Consider the following 22237-nt stretch of genomic DNA (forward strand, 5'->3'; position numbering starts at 1 on the left):
TGGCCTAGTGTACATAATGGAACATGCCTTCCTTTTTTAATATTCTATCAAACTTTTGTAATGTTTTTAAATATTTCATGGTTGATGATTTAAAATTATTTTTTATTTTGAATAAAAATATCTAACTAGTATTGTTATTTCAGTTGACAAAAAAGAGTAAAAATATATACCCTATATTTTTTTTATATTTGTCGTTTGACTTTTTTTGCATGTAGTTTAAAGTAGTTTGACGTTAACCTGATTATTTTTTGAATTTTTATTTTGTGAATGTTAGTATAACTCATGTATTTTGATTCATAAAAATAAAATTTTATCTAAAATCTAAATCGAATGTCAATAAATTTAAGAGAGTGACTCAGGAAATTTATCTGAGGTACACTGTCAATCATCTAATATTTGGTAATTATGTGTATTTATTTAGTTTAATAATTATTCATTTTATATAGTTTACATACATTTAATTATTCTCTTCCCTCGGAATAAATACTTTATTTGTACCTATCGACATGTTATTTTTATTACATTTTTTAATATCACATGGGATAAATATTTTATGAGTTAATCTTAGAAATTTTATTCTCTAAATTTAAGTATTCTCTAAAATTATGAATTATTTGCTATTCCACTAAAATATCTCTATATATAAGGCATGCTCCACTTTAAGATATTCGAGGTTGAAAAAATGTCATATTATCCGGTTTTTTAAAATTGGACATTCAAAATACTTACGATCATGAAATAGTATAAAATACATGCACAACACGCATCTCAAAAATATATATTCAAAATACGCATGCATGTTATTTTTTCCATTTAATAAAATACGCCACACGCATGTATATTGCGTGTACTATATTGTAAGTTAAAAATTTGTTAAAATATAAAGAAACGAACATAAATTATACGCATTTTGTTCTTCCGTATAGGTATTAAATAATTAAAAAGATATTGAACACGGTATACACATCTCTAACATGGTATACGCATCTCTAACATGCGAGTATAAAATTATTTCACCTTACAAGAAAGAATCTTTAAAATCATTTATAAATAAAATCATCAATAAAATTTACATTGCAAAGTAGTACATAGGAGTAAATATTATGTTTTGTCCGAACTCTAGTAAAAAAGGTAAACAAAGTCCACAAAATCATAGTCATCTTATATATTACAACCTATACATACAAAACACAACATAGCTTAACTCAACTCCCTCTTGTCTCCTTCAACCCTTGCCTAAATCTCCCAAATCTTGAAATTCACTAAAAAAATCACCCTTTATTTATAACCCCAATTGTTTCTAAACCACAATCACCACTTAATTCAAATACCCAATTGGCAAAAATAGATATAATTAAGTGTAACTGATGTTCTTGATTGATTGAGCTGAAAAAGGTGAGTTCTTGGTTCAAGAATGGGTGAATTAGGTCAAGAAACGGTGAAATTATCGACAATTGTGAGTCGAACAGCGGAGGAATCGTATGTTTCTTTGAAGGAGTTAGTGGATAAATGTAGGGAGAATGAGTTGTCTGATTCTGATAAGAAGATTAGTATTTTGAAGTATCTTGTTAAGACTCAACAGCGTATGCTTCGGCTTAATGTGCTTGCGAAATGGTGCCAACAGGTGAAAATTTGATCAAGTTTGAGTGTTTCGAATGTGGGTATTTGTTAATGTGTGTTTGTTTAATGGTTGTGATAGTTTTGTTGATGCTTGAATGTGTTTGTATGTGTGAATGTGATTGGTAGAGGTTTCGGTTGTTAAAAAAAGTGAAATTTCGAGAAAATTTGTATGTTAGTTAGTGAAATTTAATAATTTTACTTTGCAAGTTATTAGGGCAAAAAAGTGAAATTTCAACCTTATTTATAAGTTAATAGGGGAAGAATATGAGTATTTTGAAGTATTTTGTTAAGAGTCAACAATGTATGCTTCGGCTTAATGTGCTTGCGAAAAGGTGCCAACAGGTGAAAATTTGATCAAGTTTGAGTTTTTCGAATGTGGGTATTTGTTAATGTGTGTTTGTTTATTGATTGTGGGAGTTTTTTTTATGCTTGAATTGTTTGTATGTGTGACTGTGATTGGTAGAGGTTTCGGTTAATAATAAAAGTGAAATTTCGTGAAAATTTGTATGTTAGTTGGGGAGCTTTAATAAATTTAGTTTGTAAGTTATTAGGGCAAAAAAGTGAAATTTCAACTTGTTTGTAAGTTATTAGGGGAAGAAAATTAGTATCTTGAAGTATCTTGTTAAGATTCAAAAACATATGCTTCAGCTTAATGTGCTTGCAAAATGGTGCCAACAGGTGAAAATTTGATCAAGTTTGAGTTTTTCGGAATGCGGGTATTTATTAATGTGTATTTTGTTCATTGATTGTGGGAGTTTTATTGATGCTTGAATTGTTTGTATGTGTATATATCATTGGTAGAGGTTTTGGTTAATAATGAAAAAAGTGAAATTTCGAGACAATTTGTATGTTAGTAGGTGAATTTTAATAAATTTAGTTTGTAAGTTATTAAAGCAAAAAAAAAGTTTAAACCTACTGTCCTAGTTGTTAGAGAAAAAAAAGTGAAATTTCGACCTTGTTTATAAGTAATTAGGGCAACAAGCGAAATGTCAACCCAGTTTATGAGTTACTAAGGAAAAAAAATAATATTTAACCTAGAAAAAGTATAAGGGGAAAGAAGTGAAATGTCACCTAGTCAGTAAGTTACCAGGGAAAACAGTAAAATTTCAACCTAATTTATTAGTTGCGCTAGGTTATGATTAGGATTATGTGAGATAAATTAACGTGCTTTTAATAGTAGATTTCTGTGTGTGAATCAAATTATGATAAGTTGATGAGTTTTTGTTGAGTCAGTAATGTTTTCTCTTGTGAATTGAGGTATAAAGATGAAAGCTTTATGATATTTATAAGAAATTTAAATGACTATATTATTCAAGCATGTCTCAGCTTCAGAAGAAGATTGTTTTTTTTGGCTTACCTATGTAAATGTAAGATTTTTGAAAATAAGTTCAAAGTAAATATATGATAAATTTCAGTGGTTCAAATACTCTCCTTCTGGTGATGTCTTAGTCATTTTTGTTAAGAGTACAATGTGCATTAATAATACCCTATACATTGCCTAAGTTTATATATTGATGTTACAACTTAATAACTTACAGTAACAGTTCAAAGTAATTATACTATACTTAGTGATATCTTAGTCATTTTTCTCGAGTACAATGTACATTAATTTTATCCTATATTTTGCTGAAGTTCAGATATTAATGTTACAACTTAGTAACTTACAGTTAAGTGTTTTCTTCATTGTGGAATAATCTATGTGATATCTTATTCTAATTAACTGTAGTGAAATAAGCAAGTAGAACTGTGCCTAGATATTTGAACTTATCATGATCGATTTTTTCATGAGGAATTAGTGTATATGAAATTAATATAAGAGAAGTACATGATGAAAAATAGAATAAGGTATGTGTATTTCTCATATTACAAAGAAAATGCGAAAAACACCTATGTGTGCTACTGTGCTTCCCGGTTTAGGTTCCCAGGTCTTAAAATTATGCCACCAGCCCGATTAAAAAAAAGAAGGTAAGATGTTGACATGAGAGACGCGTGAAGCGCAGCAAAACTTGCTCACCAATCTTTTATTCTTGACCTGCACATGTTTTACTCAAGGAAAAACAGGGTTTAGTTCAAAGAGGCTTGCTTCCACCTGTGAGGAATTATAATTCGCTACCAATATTATATTTTACAGATTTTTCCATTTATCTTGCAGGTTCCGCTGATACAATATAGTCAACAACTTGCGTCTACTCTGTCCAGCCATGATATGTGTTTCACCCAAACAGCAGATTCATTGTTTTTCATGCATGAAGGGCTACAACAAGCTCGAGCTCCAATCTATGATGTTCCAGCTGCTACGGATATTTTTGTGGCAGGGGGTTACCAGCGTTTACCAAAATGTGTGGAAGATATGGGAATTCAGGGTACATTAACCGAGGAGCAGCAGAAGCCAACTTTAAAGAAATTAGACACCCTTGTTAGGTCAAAAATACTAGAAGTTTCGCTTCCGAAGGAAATTTCTGAAGTTAAAGTTTCTGATGGCACTGCTTTGCTTCGTGTGGATGGAGAATTCAAGGTTCTTGTGACGCTTGGTTACCGCGGTCACCTTTCAATGTGGAGAATATTACATCTGGAGCTGCTTGTTGGTGAAAGAAGTGGTCTGGTGAAGCTAGAAGAAGTTCGTCGACATATTCTGGGAGATGATTTGGAGCGTAGAATGGCTGCGTCGGATAATCCTTTTGTAACCTTATATTCTGTTCTCCACGAACTATGTATTGTTCTCATCATGGACACTGTCATAAGACAAGTACAAGCACTCCGGCAAGACAGATGGAAGGATGCAATTCGGTTTGAGCTGATATCTGATGGGAACTTGGGGCAAGGTGGCAATGCTGTTTCTTCGCAAACGAGTCAAGATGGGGAAACGGATTCGACCGTGCTACGGACGCCTGGACTGAAACTTTTTTACTGGTTAGATTTTGTTAAAAATCCAGGTGCAACTGATGTAGGATCATGCCCGTTTATTAAAATTGAGCCAGGGCCTGATCTGCAGATAAAGTGTCTTCATAGCTCATTTGTTGTAGATCCTCTTTTGGACAAGGAGGCAGATCTTTCCCTTGATCTGAATTGCATTGATGTTGAGAAGTTACTGCTTGGAGCTATTTACTGTAACAGGTATACTCGTCTGCTTGAAATATATAAAGAGCTTGGAAGAAATGGTCATATATGCCAAGCTGCAGATGACGTCCTCCTTTGTACTCAAGAGGATGACTCTGATGGTGGCTACGAAAAGGTTGGTCGAAAGAAATTTATACCTTGATAAATGTGTAGTTGTACCAAAATGTTGTATTACATTGTGGAAGTCTTTGGTTAATTTGATCCCATTGACTCTTTAAATATTTCCATTATTTATTCTCTGCGACATTGTGTATATATATGTATTCAGCAAATGACATGCTTATGCATTACTATGCTTATTTCCGTGTTTTTAAGATCCTATACCTGAGGTAATAGCATTGTATTAGCAAAATTGTGAATTCTTTTGAATAATTGTTAATTTATAATTTCCAACAGTTTCTTGCACTGACTTTGAGGTTATTACTTTGTATTATTTGGCTGAGTATAATGATTTTTCCTCTTGCGTTGTTATTCTCTACAGAAGGATGATGATTCTAATGCTAAAGGGAAGGAAGTTTTACGTGTGCGCGCCTATGGTTCGTCGTATTTTACTCTTGGAATAAATATAAGGTGTGCTTAACCAATCTTTACTGATACGAAGCTACTTACCTATTTTAAGCTAACTATATAATTTCTGATTTCTTGTATACTGAATTATACAACCATAGTCAATCTGAAGTAGCACATTGTCAAGAAGCTATAGCTTCCCTGTTGGAGTCACGTGATAATGTAAATGCAAGGAAGTTATGCAATTCACTACCTTACATGAAACTAGATATATAATATACCTATAGAAGCATGGCAGTTCATCTGTTATCCTGTTTATGATTTAAACAATTGCATTGTATGTAGTATGATACATTAATCGTTTAATATAATAGTAAATGACTGGTCCAGATTTTTGAAAATGAATGGATGACATAGTTTCTAGTTATTTAAAGGTGGTTTCTATTTGAGCAACACCCTTACCCTATATATGCAACACTAAGAAGCTTATATGAATATTGAATATAGGTTACAAGAAGAATAAATGGATAATCATAGCTACTTATAACTAGAAGTATAAGTTTGGCTGTAAATGAGTCGAGTAGACTGGAGTAAAAAATTTAGTGTTTGGTTTTAACTTGTTAAAAATTTATCTAACTAGAGTTTGGATCGAGCCTAAAATTATGCTTGAATACGGCTCGTTAAGAAAAATATTTCTCACGAACTGTTTGTGAATGTGTCTTACGAGTTTACTCACGAACTTGTTCTTGAATGATTTATATTTCGTAGATGAAAAACTATATCTTATTAATCATATGTACAAGCACCAAGTTTCAGGAAGAACACATAGTGCATCCACCTTCTGAGAAATCGAACGAAAGGATTATTTTGTAGAAAACAATCACAGTAGTTTTTGATCGATTAGAGTTCAAAAGTTTAACTTAAAAATAAGATTTAGATCTTAAAAGTCGTATTATTTTTAAGTGATTGGAAAATTCGAACCTAAAAGTACTAGCGGAGATCAAATTCAATGATGATTGTCTTTACCAGATTAGAACTCGAACTTGATGTCTACTACTAGTGAAGATTTCTACCAACTCCGAGTTGATGTCTACTAGTGAACTTTCTTCCCTAAAATAAAAGATAGCTTATGTATGGATGAACTTGTTATTACGAGAATCGAGAAAACAGTTATTTATAAATTAACTATAACTGTTGAATGCGACATGTTATAAATATGAGGTTTTATAATACATAAAAACTAATGTGATTCTTGTTGGTAGACTAGTGGTCTAATATCAGAATTACTACAAGTATATTATATCTTCTATGGCTTGACTTTTGCATGATGCTTACAGAATTATAAAAAAAAAATGAGCCTAGTTAACTTGTGTAAAACTCAGCTAAACTTTCACATGTATTTCCATAGTAACTTCTGCATATTAGGGAAGAAAGACATGTATACTATATACTGCCCTTGTCTTTTTTTGCTTTATAGAATGTTATAGCGATCAAATCTTTTAGAGCCTTGGCGTGCATAATTTTGGGTGTAGCAGGTCTTATTATATTCTACAGCTGATACCTTATACATGCTTTTTTTTTACTTTCAGGAACGGTCGCTTTCTTCTCCATTCATCCAAAAATATCCTTGCATCATCAACTGTGCTAGAATGTGAAGAAGCCCTAAACAATGGTAGTATGTCTGCAGCTGATGTTTTTGTAAGCTTAAAAACCAAAAGTATACTTCATCTTTTTGCCCGTATCGGCAGGTTTTTGGGTCTTCAGGTAATATATGTTACTTTCATTTCATCTTTAGGACCTGTAAGTTAGGATTTTAAGTGTAAATTTACCAGTGATATTCAGATATTAGTATTAAACTATGAAGTGAGCTAGAGAGATATTTTTTGTCAGAATTATTTTTTAGTCTTCTGGTATAAGCATGTTGCTTTATGCTCGATATGCAAATCTGAGACAGTGTGATATTAGTTTCCATCCATTTTGTTTTTCTCCAGGTGTATGAGCAGGGATTTTCTGCTGTAAAGTTGCCGAAAAATATTTTAAGTGGTTCTGCTATGTTGGTTATGGGTTTTCCAGAATGTGGGAGTTCTTACTTTCTGCTGATGCAACTTGATGAGGACTTTAAACCACTTTTTAAATTACTAGAGACTCAGCCAGATCCATCAAGAAAAGCGCAATCATTTGTAGACTTAAATCATGTAATTCGGTTGAAGAACATCGACATTGATATGATGCATATACTTGAAGATGAACTGAATCTTAGTCTCCTTGATTCTCTGCCTCTAGATAACGATATGGGTGCTAATCAGAATCCTGAAATTGGTCTTCTTTCTGAGTTCAGTACCAGAGCTTCTAAAGTTAATTCTGTTCTTCCAACAAGTTTCTCTTCAGTTGTTGATGAAGTTTTTGAGCTTGAAAGAGGTTCATCTGCTCCTTATTCTGTTCAAAGTCCAAGCTCAATGTTTGCTAGTTCTCCAGCTTCTCATATTGGTCCAGTTGCAAGAAATTTATATGGCATGAGGGCTGGAACATCTCCTAAATGGGATGTAGGATCACAGCTGAATAACTTAACAAAGGTTGCTAATCTAAACACCAATTACAGTAATCTACCTTATTTATCAAGTAATTTGACGGGCTTGTCGCAGCCCAGTTCTGCCACTTTATTATCTTCTGGCCCAGGGAAGAGCACGTCAGTAAATAAGCTATCAGCTTCCAAGTCTGACCAAGATATACCTTCTCTTAGGTCTCCATATTCTGCTGAAGTAGGTCTTTACACCACAACAGACGAAGGTCAGCTGGTATCAAATCAGTCAGCTCGACTATCCCAACAACCTGATCTCCAAGTTTCTACAGCAAGTGCGAAAGTTATTTCTTCTACTAACTCGCTACCAATTGGAACTGCAAATGGATCTTTGTATGTTTCAAGGTCCAGATCATTGGTTGCGACCTCAATGTGTAAGATTTCTAGTCTGTTAAGTGGTTCATATAATTAAACTAGACAATGCTTTGCATGTAATTAATTGTCTCTTTTTCCAGCTGAAGGACCTGATTCAGCGATTATTTTAAGGCAGGAGAAGGGATCAGGAAAGCGAACATTGTCAGATATGCTGAACCTAATTCCATCTCTCCGCTTCTCAGAGGTCAATGGAAGATCTTCTAAGAGAAGAAAGCTCACAGAGTCTTCTCTTACTGAACAGCCTTCATCCCAGATGGCCACAAAAGCTATTAGTAGAACTGGTGGATATAGTTATGCAAGACTTATAGATGAGGCAAATAAAGGGAATGCAGCCTCCAATATTTATATTTCAGCACTACTCCATGTAGTTAGTCACTGCTCTCTTTGTATCAAGCATGCTCGACTTACTAGTCAGATGGAAGCACTAGACATCCCATATGTCGAAGAAGTTGGTTTGCGAAATGTATCCTCAAACCTGTGGTTCCGACTCCCATCTTCCAGAGGTGATACATGGAAGAACATATGCTTGCGGCTTGGACGACCAGGAAGCATGTATTGGGATGTCAAGATTAGTGATCAGCACTTTAGGGAGTTGTGGGATCTTCAGAAGGGAAGCAATTGTACTTCATGGGGTTCTGGTGTTCGTATTGCAAATACATCTGACGTAGACTCTCATATTCGTTATGATGTGGAAGGTGTTATTCTGAGTTACAACTCTGTTGAGGCTGACAGCATCAAAAAGTTGGTAGCAGATATTCAAAGGCTCTCCAATGCTAGGATGTTTGCTCTTGGAATGCATAAACTGCTAGGTGTAAGTTCAGAAGAAAGGTTGGAAGACAGCGGTACATATTATGATGGTAAAGTATATGCAGGAGTAAAATTTGTTGGTGAGGGAATTGACAAGTCTTCAGAACAAATGAAGAAGGCGTTTAGAATTGAAGCAGTTGGATTGATGAGTCTATGGTTCAGTTTTGGCTCGGGGGTCCTTGCTCGCTTTGTTGTGGAATGGGAATCAGGTAAAGAAGGATGTACGATGCATGTTTCTCCTGACCAGCTTTGGCCGCATACCAAGGTACAGATATTTGCATGATGTCATTTCCATGCATAATACGTAAAAGAATGCCAATTAATTGTTGGTTGTCCATAATGATTGTTATCTATATGCGCGCGTGTGCCATAAACTGTTTACTCCTACTACATACTGACTACTTAATGATGATTATATAGTAAGATTCCTAGGAAATTACTATACAGTAATCACCTCCTTTACCACCTAATTCTATGTAGCCGTTTTTATTCTGCTGCAGAAAGTATTTAGTCATGAAATCTGCTGATAGAATAGGCGAACGCTCTTCGGAAGAGGGAGGATTGGGGCAACTGGCAAGTGATCTTGGTTTCCCAAGTCCTGCTTGTATAAAAGCTCTTAATAGAAAATTTTATATGTTAAGCTGTTAGGAACTGCAGTACATTAGTATTGAGTGAAATAAGTAGTAAGGGTATTTGTGTCATTACCAACTGAGTTAGTTATGAGTAGACCTGGCAATTTGGATAATCGGATTGGGTCAATTTCGGATCGGATCCACTTTCGGATTATGATGTATTTGGAGTCCTCGGATCGGATCGGATGTGGTTCGGTTCGTGTCTAATTCGGATTAAAATCGGATGAAATTTGGATTAAGATCGGACAAAGCTGTTCAAATATTTTCGGATTGTGACATTCATTTTTTCAATTTGTGAGACTTTAATACATATCTTTTTATTAAATTTAGTATTTTTAATATAATACAATGTACTTTTGCTAATAAATAGGGAATTTTCTTAACAGTTAATGTATATGGACAATAAGTTATGACCCATTAAACCATAATAACTAAACTAAACTTAATTATATCTTTTTCTAATTCGGATTTATAACGGATCACACAGTTTGGGTCAAATTCGGTTCAGATAATATATTATTCGGTTATAATCCGATCTAGTATTTCGGATCATTTTCGGTTAAATTTTCGGTTCAGCTATTTTTCGGGTCAATTTAAATTGATTTTCGGATCATTATCAGAATGTAGGGTTCGGATCTCGGCTTGGATCCCGTTTCCATAAATTTCGGTTCGGTTCTTCGGATCACAACCCATTTCGCCGGGTCTAGTTATGAGCCATATATAGCAGTCATGTTTGTACTTTCAGATTATGCTTTATGAAATGTTAGAAATTGGACTTAGTTTCACCAAATTCTCTCTCCCTCATACGGAATTAAAGAAAAAAGCGAATAGTAGTACAATTAAATATGTATTGCAACGTCAAGGACTCAGTTTCGAAGTTTTCTTAAAGTTTTTGTTGTTCAAGTAACTGGTAACTGAAAGTGCAGAAAAGTAAGATAATAGCAGAGAAATAGAGAGGATAGAGATAGAGAACAGTGAATTAAAGAGATTGAGAAAAGAGATAATTGAGAGAGATCAGATGGAGAGGATTGGCATAATGATTTTTTTGTGTAAAATCAACATCGTAGAAAGTTTACTAACATTTGTGCTATTTATAGACTTCTGACTAGCAGAACTGAATATTTAAAATGACACAACTACCCTTTGACCAATACTGAACTAAATTAACTATGCAATTCCTGCCATACAGTTACAATTTTAATACATTTACTATAAAATATGCTAAACCATATGCGATTGTCTGGTTTCAAATCTTCGCCTTCAACTATGAAACTAGTATTAGTTTATTATTTGTAGTTATGAATCAAACTCGAGACAATTCTTATGTCAATATTATTCTTTTATGTTTGGATCATCTTTTAGTAGTAGATTTAATGGTCCATAAGCTTTTGGCGGTACAGTGACGACCAAATTATATAAGTATCTTTATCTATTAGTATTGTATTAGTCTCCATTTCTTTGCTTTTAATTGTCTGATTTTTTATTACCTTTCTGTGAAATATAATGTGCTGTTTTTCTTCAGTTTTTAGAAGATTTTATAAATGGAGCTGAAGTTGCATCGCTTTTGGATTGCATTCGTCTGACTGCGGGACCACTACATGCTCTTGCTGCTGCAACACGTCCTGCAAGGGCTGCTCCGGTTTCTGGGATTCCTGGTGTTACAGCAGTGAGCTCTACTGCCCCAAAACAAATTGGGTATATTCCATCTCAGGGACCAACCAGTTCAGGTACAAATACCATTCAGGTCCCATCTGGTATTGTAGGGAATACCGGTGCTTCTACGAATACAGGCACTCTTAGTACTCACAACCTTCAGACTGCTGCAATGTTGGCTGCTGTTGTCGCTGCTGGGCGTGGTGGTCCTGGCATTGTTCCTAGTTCACTTTTGCCCATCGATGTCTCTGTTGTCCTTCGTGGCCCCTACTGGATTCGGATCATATATCGCAAAAATTTTGCTGTTGATATGCGGTGTTTTGCTGGAGATCAAGTTTGGTTACAGCCAGCAACACCACCCAAAGGGGGCCCATCAGCTGGAGGATCTTTACCATGTCCTCAATTTCGTCCTTTCATCATGGAGCATGTTGCTCAAGAGCTGAATGGATTTGACCCTAATTTTACAGGTGTTCAGCAAGCAGTTGGCCTGGGAAATATGAACGTTGCAGGTCCAGGTACAGCTTCAGGTACAGGTCTAGGGTCAGCTACACAGTTGTCTGCTAACAGTGGAAACCGAGTTGCCATCCCTGGCTCCGCTGGAATATCCCGTTTAGGTAACCAAATTAATGGTCTCACTCGTGTTGGAAATTCTCTTCCGGCTTCCACAACTTCAGCTGTTGTTAGTTCTGGGTTGCCATTGCGTAGATCACCAGGAGCAGCTGTTCCTGCTCATGTTAGAGGTGAACTAAATACGGCAATTATTGGACTTGGGGATGATGGAGGTTATGGTGGTGGGTGGGTTCCTCTTGTTGCTCTGAAGAAAGTTCTCAGAGGAATCCTCAAGTACTTGGGTGTCTTGTGGCTTTTTGCTCAGTTACCAGATCTGTTAAAAGAAATATTGGGGTCTATTCTCAAGGACAATGAAGGTGCACTCTTAAATCTTGACCAGGAGCAGCCAGCCTTGCGCTTTTTTGTGGGGTGAGAAATTTATATTGTTTAGCACTTGTTAGCAGTAACTTTCTATTTAATTTTACTTTCGTTTTTCAGTTATTTTCAACTATTTGTTGCTCATTTATCCTTTTTAATGCTTTTTAGTGAATCTTTGCGTAAACCCAAAACCTTTTTAGTTTGAGCCTTTGTCTTCACACAATTGTTTGGTTGATTATTAGGTGAGATTTATAAAGTACAAAAATGATTTCAGTCGACATGTGTGGTATGGGTGATGGTTGAAGGGTGCACTAAAATTTATGAACTTTTGATATTAATTTTTTTTAATATGCTTTACTTATATGTGGGGAATTTATTGAGGCAAAGCTACTTGTGAATTATGTAGAAGTAAAATATATATTAAACTAAATTAGAAAGAACGAATAGATTTTTCTATGTGTACCATACCTAAGAACAGGATCGGGTAAAAGAAGTTGGACAGAAGAAATGACAGATTCGTCTGCTAAGATAAGAAGATGATAGATCCGGTTTTCATGTCTTCAACTTCATGTTGACGCTTTTTTGTTGGACTTTTATCCAAGGAAAACAATTTAGTCATAGGAGTTGTCAATTACAATACTTGTTTACCTCAACCCCATTTCCAAGCTGTTCCCTTGTGTCTAAAGAACTGGAGTTGCATGTAACTGTGCCAGCTGGTAGTTGGAAATGCTAAACATGTTCCCGATGTGTCTACTTTCTCAAGAAACAGAGTGACTGTATTGAATACACATGCATATAGCCATTCTATCTCTCTGAATATCCATGTTCAGTTTACACACTCCCATGTCTTTGCAACCGAAGTTTTTGTCTCTAATTCAGAACTGCACATGCACAGGCATGCTATAAAAAAGGGATGCACATGGACTTACTCTTGTAGTCTTGTAACATGATAAGGATGCATGAATATTAGTCAGCACTGTTTAGTTCAATTTATTTAGTATACATAAGTAAATGACTTTTATTTGTTATTTACTTCATAACATTGGTTATATGATTCATGTTTGTGGTTGCAGGGGTTATGTATTTGCCGTTAGTGTGCATAGGGTTCAGCTTCTTCTCCAAGTTCTTAGTGTGAAGAGATTTCATCACTCACAACAGCAGCAGCAGAACCCAGCTATTGCTCAAGAGGAGCTAACCCAGGCTGAAATAGGTGAAATATGCGACTATTTCAGCCGCCGTGTTGCATCAGAGCCTTATGATGCTTCTCGTGTTGCGTCTTTTATTACTCTTCTTACATTACCAATTTCAGTTTTGAGAGAGTTTTTGAAGCTTATTGCATGGAAGAAGGGATTGGCCCAGGCACAAAGTGGAGACATAGCTCCTTCACAAAAGTCTCGCATTGAATTATGTCTGGAGAATCATTCAGGATTAAATATCCACGGGAACCTGGAAAATGTATCTTCCTCAAAAAGTAATATCCATTATGATCGTCCTCATAATTCTGTTGATTTTGGGTTGACCGTTGTTCTTGATGCTGCTCACATGCCCCACATAAATGCTGCTGGTGGGGCTGCTTGGTTGCCCTACTGCGTTTCTGTGAGGCTAAGATATTCATTTGGTGAAAAACCAAACGTGTCGTTTCTAGCAATGGAGGGAAGTCACGGTGGCCGAGCTTGCTGGCAACGGCTTGATGACTGGGATAAATGCAAACAGCGAGTAATCCGAACCGTGGAAATGAATGGAAATTCTACAGGGGAACTTAACCAGGGAAGGTTAAAAATAATTGCAGATAGTGTACAAAGGACCCTGCACGTGTGCCTACAAGGATTGAAAGATGCCAGTGCAGTTCCCGGGAGCACGGTAATGTCATAAATAAGTCTGGCGACTGCACATCAAAATCTTTATTAGCATGTTATTGATTGCATTTCCTTTTGTTGTAGAGGGAAGCCGCGGTTATGATGAATGAAGAGTTTCGTATCTGAAACAGCTGATTTTGGTTTAGGTAGGTTGCTGTTTTTCGTTGTACAGGTAAACGTTTCGATTCTGTATAAAAAATGCTTGCTCCCAGTGTAACTCCCTCAACCAAATCCCAAAACCATGCAACAAATGTGTGGCATCACACAAGCAGCTAAAGGGCGTAAATGGAGCTTCTGCTATGATTTGGTGGACTGATAAATAGACTTCGAAAAATATATTTTGTTCTTCAGGAACCAGTGTAGATGTAAATGGATTAATTTTCATGTTTGATGTGTTGTATTGCAAGAGCAGATTTTTAATTCTCATCAAATTTTCATGATTAATTTTCATGTTTGATGTTTGATGATTTGGGGTTCTCTCTGAAGAGAAATGTTAGGTCGTCGAAATCGTTCCCGAATGCCTGATTATCATCGTGCTATTGGTATGGGCTCATTATGCATTAATATGAGTTCACAAATAAAATGCACGTGTTATATTATAACATTTTCGAGATCCTTTTCGGAGCACGTGAGATTACTCATCTTAAACAATCGCCAATTTATGAGTTGCTAACTATTTTCATCAGTACATAAGCCAAAAAAATGTTACTCGAAAAAAAGTATAGTTTCACAATATTTTTTTAATTTATTTTTTAAATAAAAGTTTAAACATTAAACAGCAATACATCACTATAACCACTTCATTTTATAATAATTTTTGGTATCGAATATGATAATTTACTATTTTTAAAAATAATAGGACAAATAAGGAAAGAGTAAATTAAATCACAAAGTAGCATTAAATTGCAAAGTAAAGTTTAAAAATCAACAAGATTTAAAACACAAAGGGGCAAAATTAAAACCGAAGCAAACTTAAAGGCATAAATCAATCAAATGTACTAAGATGTATCACTATCAAAACAAAACAATTGGTTGCCTGTAAAATAAGTTGAGCACAATCTCTCTCTCTCTCTCTCTCTCTCTCTCTCTCACTCACAAACAAACTCTCTCTCTCTCACAAACAAACTCTCTCTCTCTCTCTCTCTCTCTCCCTCTCTCTCTCTGTTTTCTGTTTCTCTCTCGAAATCTGTGTTCTGTTATTCTGTTTTCATTTCTTCAAATCACAATGTTGAAACTAATCTACACGAGTGAGTGAGTGAATTAGTGAGTGGACTCGTGAATGGCGACGATTGGAGCGGTTCCTGAGCTGTGTGTATGTATAAACACCAAATTGGTGAGTAATAAGAGTGAGATTTGTGGTGGATTAGTGAGGAGGAGTGGTAGTGTTAGGGTTTTGAATGTGTACGGAAAGAGGAGGAGATGGAGAGTGAAGGCGGCGGCGAGGAGTGATGTGAATGGGAATGTGCGTGTGATTGAGAAGAGTAGTGGTAGTGGTAGTGGTGGTAAGGTGAATGGTAATCGGAGCGGTCTTGTCGATATTCCGGTCTCTTGCTACCAGGTAATCTCTCTCTCTCTCTATGTCTATGTATGTGTGAAATGTATGTATGAAGCTGTGTGAGAGAGAGAGAGAGGGAGGGAGGAGAGAGAGAAAGGGAGAGGGAGGGAGAGAGAGAAAGAGAGAGAGAGAGAGAGAGAGAGAGAGAGAGAGAGGAGGGAGGGAAGGGGAGAGTGAGAGAGAGAGAGAGAGGGAGGGAGGGAGGGAGACAGGGAAGCAGAGAGGGAGGCAGGGAGACAGAGAGAGATGAAGCCATTAGAGAGAGGGAGGGGAGAGAGAGATATAAAGTTATATAGGAGGGAGAGGGAGAAATGAAGGAAGAAGCTATAGAGAGATGGAGTAAATTCAGGAATTAAAAAATGAAAAGCAACACATGTGTGTCTTGTGTGTGCGCGTGCGCGCGAGGGACGGGGAGTAATTTAGAAATTAGAACTATAAGCAACATATAAGTCAGTAGGATTCTTGTGATGTAATAGCATTTATTGTAAATTGAGTTTGTATGTGTGTGAATCTGTTTGCACATGTGTATTCTCACGGTTTTGTTCTTATTTTGTGTGTGTGTGTGTCTGTGTGGATCAATAGGTTTCTTGTGATGTAATAAGAATTCCTTTAGATTGATATCTTAGTTGATGTAAGCTTAATTTAGCTGTATATTGACATTTGATGCTACATAGAAGTGTACAAAATTCAGTTAGTTCAAAATTTATGTGTCAGAGGATTGTTAAAAGGGGTTTTATATTAATTTCTAGTCTCTTTCCTATAAATAATTTCAAGTATTCAGAAAGAAATTTGGTCATGAAATGGCAACTGAAGGGCATTTTTTGGCTGTAAATATAGTTTTTAAAACTGCACCTTGTTAGCCTAAGCCATCAGAACACTGAACATTTCTACCATGACCAATATGCTATTCTGTATTGAAATGTTTATAATTTTTTTGTTGAGGTGCAATCAATTAGGAATGCTATGCTAATTTGATTCAATTAAAATGTAGTGATTATTCTAACATTTACCCACAACACCTTGGGATTTCGATCCAATATTATCTTTCTGATAGGTATTTCCATCGAGTGAAAAGATAATTTCTAAATGGCACTTTGCCTTGTAGAGGCGAGTCTTTCTGTAAATTTGTGCTTCTTCCTTACTTTCTTGTTAGAAATTTGCAGCTTCTTGGTGTTCCTGATCAAGCTGAGAAAGATGAGATTGTTAAGGCAGTCATGCACTTGAAGAGCTCTGAAATTGATGAAGGGTACACGACAGATACTGTTGTATCTCGCCAGGTGGGTACACCACTAATTTTTATTTGCAATCCCTAGGTTTAATCTCCTTTCCTTTATTATAAGTGTGTTAATGTTATTACATATTTGTTACATCTAGTCACCTGTGTACTTCTTTTTAGAATCTTTTAGTGGATGTGAGAGACAAGCTACTTTTTGAGCCGGAGTATGCTGGTAATACGAGAGCTAACGTTCTACCAAAGGCATCTCTTCGAATTCCATGGGCTTGGTTGCCTGGGGCTCTTTGTCTTCTTCAAGAGGTACTAAAGCACTTCTATATAGTTTTTTAGAAATTTGTTGATTTCTTGTGTCACCTTATTATTTTTATTATATAATTCCTTGTCTTATATACTTTAAAAAAATGTTATAGTATAGGTGAATCTTTGTTGTCTACAACTATGATGGATTAAAGCATGTGGCTATGTATACTCACTTTCTTTTCATTCAGGTTGGAGAAGAGAAGCGTGTGCTAGATATTGGGCGATCTGCCCTGAATCATGCAGATTCAAAACTTTATACTCATGATTTGCTTCTTTCCATGGCCCTAGCAGAGGTAAGGCAAACAGGACGAGGTTAGGTCATCGCCGTCATTTCCATTGGATATTCTGTTATGCTCCCTTTTCTTATTATAGGTGCTTTCTTGAAGTGTGCAATTGCAAAAAATAGTTTTGAGAAGAACAAAATTTCTCAAGGATTTGAAGCTCTTGCACGTGCTCAAAGTCTTCTTAGAAGCCATGTATCATTTGGGCAGATGTCTTTGTTGTCGCAGGTTAAATTTTGTTGTCACTTGCTTCTACCTTTAATTTTTTATCTCTGCTTAAGTGAGGTTCAGTAATTTAATCAAAAAAACTTTTCTGTTTTCGGTCTTCTTTGTTTTCATGCAACTTCTTTGCAAGTACAAATCCGTATTAAGTATGGATGATTGGATGCATCACACTCTTTTTTCATGAAATTAAAAAGGTACACAAGAAGTCAAACTTCTCGTGCAAGTGCATGCCAAAATGCAGTAATTTGGTTACAAGATCACTACATGTTTCTATAACTGCGTTTGTACATTTTTTCAGATTGAAGAATCTCTGGAGGAGCTGGCACCTGCATGCACTTTAGAGATATTAGGAATGCCTAACACTCCTGAAAATGCCGAACGGCGACTCGGTGCCAATGCAGCCTTGCGTGAACTGCTTAGACAGGGTCTTGATGTTGAAACTACATGTCAAGTTCAAGATTGGCCATGTTTTTTGTATCAAGCACTAAGTGTGCTGATGGCTGCAGAAATTGTTGAACTACTTCCTTGGGAAAAATTAGCATCTATAAGAAAAAACAGAAAGTCCATAGAATCACAAAATCAGAGAATTGTAATTGATTTCCACTGTTTTTACCTGGCCTTGATAGCTCATGTTGCCCTTGGATTTTCAACCCAGCAAAGAGATTTGGTAAGCCTTTCCGTTCTCGTGCTGGAATTGGGTTAGATAAGTTTTGATGACTTGGAATAAAAACTCATTTGGCCAGTTAGAAATTTGTGCTGATCAAGTAGTTGTCATGATGTTTATTTTATTTTTATTTAAAAAAGAATCGGGAATCTCATCAATTAGCAAAAAAAATAAAAAGAATTGGAAATCTTAGGTGATAAAGGATATTGAATATGACGATGTGTCTATTAAAGATGTGCACACATGTATATATACGTTTAACTTAAAGATGCGGGCGCATGTATCATTTAATCTCTATGTTCTATTACATTAAAATATTGTTTATCTCATGCAAGATTGGTAGGGCAAAAGTGATTTCCGAGAGCTTAATAGCTTCAGAAGGCACTGACTTGAAATTTGAAGAAGCTTTTTGCCTATTTCTTCTTGGACAGGTACATTTTTCATTTATTTAGATAATGTATTTATTTCTTTATATGCATTATGGTGAGCTGATCACCTTCTTATGTCGTTATCCAGGGTGATGAATCTGTGGCAGCTGAAAAGCTTCGCCAGCTAAATCTGAATTCAAGTACTACTTCGAGAAATTTGATATTCGGAAAGGAAAGTAGGGAGGTGCCGAGTGCAAACCAGTCACTAGTATGTCTCAGTTAACACATGCTTAAAGTTCCATTTATGAAACTGCTCTATAGCCATGTCCATGTATTGTATCAATGGGTTTTAGCAACTGAAGCACTTTGTTGTTTGTGAGCCAGATATGTAATAAATCTGTGACGGGGTCTTTGACTTGTTCAAACCACCACACACTTCTTTGTATCTGCCTGTCAGATTATTTTGTATTTTGGCATATCTGTGATTAATTTCTAATTTAGCCTAAATCCTAGTTCTTGTCCTAATCTTTTACATGCATTTAATTTTGTTCTGATTTTTCTGGTTTCAGCAATATGCTATGTTTGAATGAAGCTTGAATAATCTTTATATTGTACTGGTTTCAGTAATTATATACCTCTAACCTAAAAGCCTTCTGAATTACCAGGAATCCTGGATGAAAGAAAATGTTCTTGTCTTGTTTCCGGACACAAAAGATTGTTCCCCATCTTTGGTAAGACAACAATATAGTAGTATAATTGATAGATAGTTCTTCCACTGTTAAATAATTATGAAATCCATAGTTCTTATTTGGAAAGAGTATGCATATTTGAATGCATCTGCAGGAAAACTATTTTGCTGGTGAAAAGAAAGCTGGAAAGAAGCAATATAAAAGAACTCAGCCAATCTCCTCGAACATAAACCTCAGACCACTTTCCCATGGTACATTTGATCGAAAAACTTATGAGCAACCGGATTTCAGTACAAACTTCTCTCAACATTTTGGAACTGCTGTAGATCAGTTATCTCCGCCAAATTTACAAGCCTCTTCTATTGCAGTTAAGGTTAATAGTGGAAACAATGACAGTTTGCCATCTGTTCAGTTGAAAAGAAATTTGGGTGCACAACATTATAATATCTGGTCTATCTGGTCTGGTAAACATAATGTTGGTGGGAATATGATAGTTGTTACAGCTCTAGGATTTATATTGTTTCTTTCGTTAAAACTATTTAGTGTGCAATTGGGGAGTTCTGGATTCACATCTAGATGGGCCTTGAAGAACCCGAAGACGGATTCTAGTTCTGTTGTCTGTACTACAGATTCTTCTTTACATCAAAAACGAGGACCTGCTTTTCTGAAGGGGAACAATATTATCAGCAAGCTTACACAGATACTCTCATCACAAAAGGTGCAGCTCAGGAGCTCATCTGAAGGTGGAGCATTGAAAACCTCTTCACTTGACAATAGAAATTTCCTGAAGACAGCAGTATACCATAGGCCAATGCATATGGAAGAAGCTGAAACCCTTGTCAAGCAATGGCAAACTATTAAAGCAGAAGCTCTTGGCCCTAATCATCAAGTTAATAGCCTCTTTGAACTTCTTGATGAGGCAATGCTCGTTCAGGTGATCTGCATGTACATTGTTCGCATACGTAGTACCTTTCAGAGTTTTATAATTTAAATTATGAGTGCTTTGATTGAAGTAAAGTAAATATGTTTCAATTTCACACGAAGTAAACCTGCAGAGACATTCTTTCCTTCCTAGATACTTCAGATTTAATGTTCCCTATATCTTGTTTGTGTTAAGTTATTCTTTCTTTCACTCGAGAAAACGTCTTTGCTAAGTTGCCAAGGAGACTCCTATTTAGGGGAAATATGTATAGGGAGAGTAGTCAAACGGTACAACTACTTTGAAATTCCCAATTATCTTTGTATAGTTGATTGGCTAGTGTTCTCGTATCTTTCGTCCACAAATATCTAGGTGCTCGCTTTAACATTATTTTGTCGAAATCTGTCATTGATTACAGTGGCAAGCATTGGCTGATGAAGCACAGGAAAGATCTTGTTTTTGGAGATTTGTTTTGTTGCAAATGTCTATACTTAGAGCTGACATTTTATTAGATGAGATTGGGAATGAGATGGCAGAAATAGAAGCTCTCTTGGAGGAAGCCGCTGAACTGGTTGATGCTAAGCAGCAGCCAAAAAACCCGAACTATTACAGGTACGGAGAGTTAATATGATTGTGGATCCAAGTAGTTAATTGTTCTCCCATAACACTATTTGCATGAAGGGAGTTATGAAAGGGACTGGGAGAAAAATAAAAGACAGTTAGGAGGTTGCATCTAATATTGTTTTTGTAAAACAATGCCATGTAGGATACAAGTATGAAAATCTGAGTTTATTTTGGGAATAAGACGAATAACAAAAAAAAATTGTAAGAGCAAATGAACTACTTATTATGGGGACTTTACTACAAACTTAATAATTCATGACGTCTTACCCCTATAAAGAAACATAATAGAGATGTTATATTTGATGTTATGGTTGTCTACAGGTTGGTCAGATTTGCACAATGCACTCTGTATATTAAGGATATAAGGTTTAATGTTATAGTGTTGGATCCCTCTGTTAAGTAGTTCTATAAGAAATAAAATTCTGCTGTAGTGCTCATATTTGCATACTATCTTCAAAATCTTGAAAAACTTTTACTTTTGCTAGTGCAGCTTTCCTAAACTAGAATGCATAATTTGTCATCCACTTAAAGAAAGCTATAATCCTTTTTATGTTTTATCTGCTGTAAGAAAGTATTTTATCGTATAATATCTGAAATTAGTGCCAACTGATTGCAGTACGTACACTATACGGTACCTCTTGAAAAGGCAAGAAGATGGCTCGTGGAGATTTTGCGAAGGCACCGTTCAAGTTCCCTGATTGATACGCCAGAAGGGTGACATCTTAATCTAATTTTAGGTGTAAATTTTAGATCACACTGTGCAGAAGTTCCTCTACTGTTCTAACATGCCCCAAGCATATGCATGTGGGTACAACTAAAGTAAAAACCAGTGCAAAGGTATTGAAATTGAGAATTGGTTTAAACAAGTCTTGGGACAGTGCTGAATGTACACACTATTGGTAGCCTTAACAGGAAGATATAGGTCAAAGTTAATTAGCCTTGTAAATGAAATTGCAATTATTTGTTGATGCAGATGGTGTTATTTAGAACATTTGTTTTCTAGAGTTATATACAAAGTCAATTTTATTACTTGTGTTGCCTTGTTTACCAATTTGTAAGTGAATATTAGAAAGTGTTCTTAGATGTGTCTTGCAATGTGTCATATATCTGCATTGTTAACCAATTTGTAAGTAAATATTACTCCGTAGAAAGTAGAAAATACAAAGTGTTCTAAGATAGTAAGACGTGTGTCTTGTAATATAGCTGTATCTTCGAAGTTTAAAGGCTCAAGAATAAGTTCTCTACAAATGAATGTGTAAGATGATATGATAATGGATTCCAGTCTGTACATTTGTTCAAGTCAGAG

General features: G+C 35.6%; 2 protein-coding genes across 2 annotated transcripts; both read left to right on the plus strand.

The window, feature by feature from the left end:
- The first annotated feature begins 1173 nt into the window (after positions 1-1173).
- LOC141672255 (mediator of RNA polymerase II transcription subunit 14) lies at positions 1174-14522 on the plus strand. Its single transcript, XM_074478812.1, has 9 exons — positions 1174-1624; positions 3773-4852; positions 5219-5307; positions 6834-7008; positions 7236-8196; positions 8278-9269; positions 11159-12267; positions 13290-14076; positions 14157-14522. Exons 1-9 carry the CDS (start codon positions 1415-1417, stop codon positions 14196-14198), a joined length of 5445 nt encoding a protein of 1814 aa, XP_074334913.1. The 5' UTR covers positions 1174-1414; the 3' UTR covers positions 14199-14522.
- A 573-nt stretch (positions 14523-15095) lies between these two features.
- LOC141671240 (plastid division protein CDP1, chloroplastic) lies at positions 15096-21960 on the plus strand. The gene is made up of 12 exons (XM_074477400.1): positions 15096-15630; positions 16791-16904; positions 17024-17161; positions 17350-17454; positions 17548-17670; positions 17966-18334; positions 18667-18762; positions 18848-18967; positions 19365-19430; positions 19543-20322; positions 20726-20919; positions 21548-21960. Exons 1-12 carry the CDS (start codon positions 15352-15354, stop codon positions 21627-21629), a joined length of 2466 nt encoding a protein of 821 aa, XP_074333501.1. The 5' UTR covers positions 15096-15351; the 3' UTR covers positions 21630-21960.
- The last annotated feature ends 277 nt before the right edge of the window (positions 21961-22237 follow it).

Source organism: Apium graveolens, chromosome 7, assembly GCF_009905375.1.
Source record: "Apium graveolens cultivar Ventura chromosome 7, ASM990537v1, whole genome shotgun sequence".
NCBI classification, from domain to species: Eukaryota; Viridiplantae; Streptophyta; class Magnoliopsida; order Apiales; family Apiaceae; genus Apium; species Apium graveolens.

Excerpts from the sequence above, each read along its gene's own strand:
- LOC141672255 (XM_074478812.1), top strand. The coding sequence starts at position 1,415 with ATGGGTGAATTAGGTCAAGAAACGGTGAAATTATCGACAATTGTGAGT. Across the intron at positions 9,270-11,158 it reads AGCTTTGGCCGCATACCAAG|TTTTTAGAAGATTTTATAAA; the intron begins GTACAGATATTT and ends GTTTTTCTTCAG. Across the intron at positions 12,268-13,289 it reads GCCTTGCGCTTTTTTGTGGG|GGGTTATGTATTTGCCGTTA; the intron begins GTGAGAAATTTA and ends TTGTGGTTGCAG.
- LOC141671240 (XM_074477400.1), top strand. The coding sequence starts at position 15,352 with ATGGCGACGATTGGAGCGGTTCCTGAGCTGTGTGTATGTATAAACACC. Across the intron at positions 15,631-16,790 it reads TTCCGGTCTCTTGCTACCAG|CTTCTTGGTGTTCCTGATCA; the intron begins GTAATCTCTCTC and ends AGAAATTTGCAG. Across the intron at positions 18,335-18,666 it reads CAACCCAGCAAAGAGATTTG|ATTGGTAGGGCAAAAGTGAT; the intron begins GTAAGCCTTTCC and ends ATCTCATGCAAG.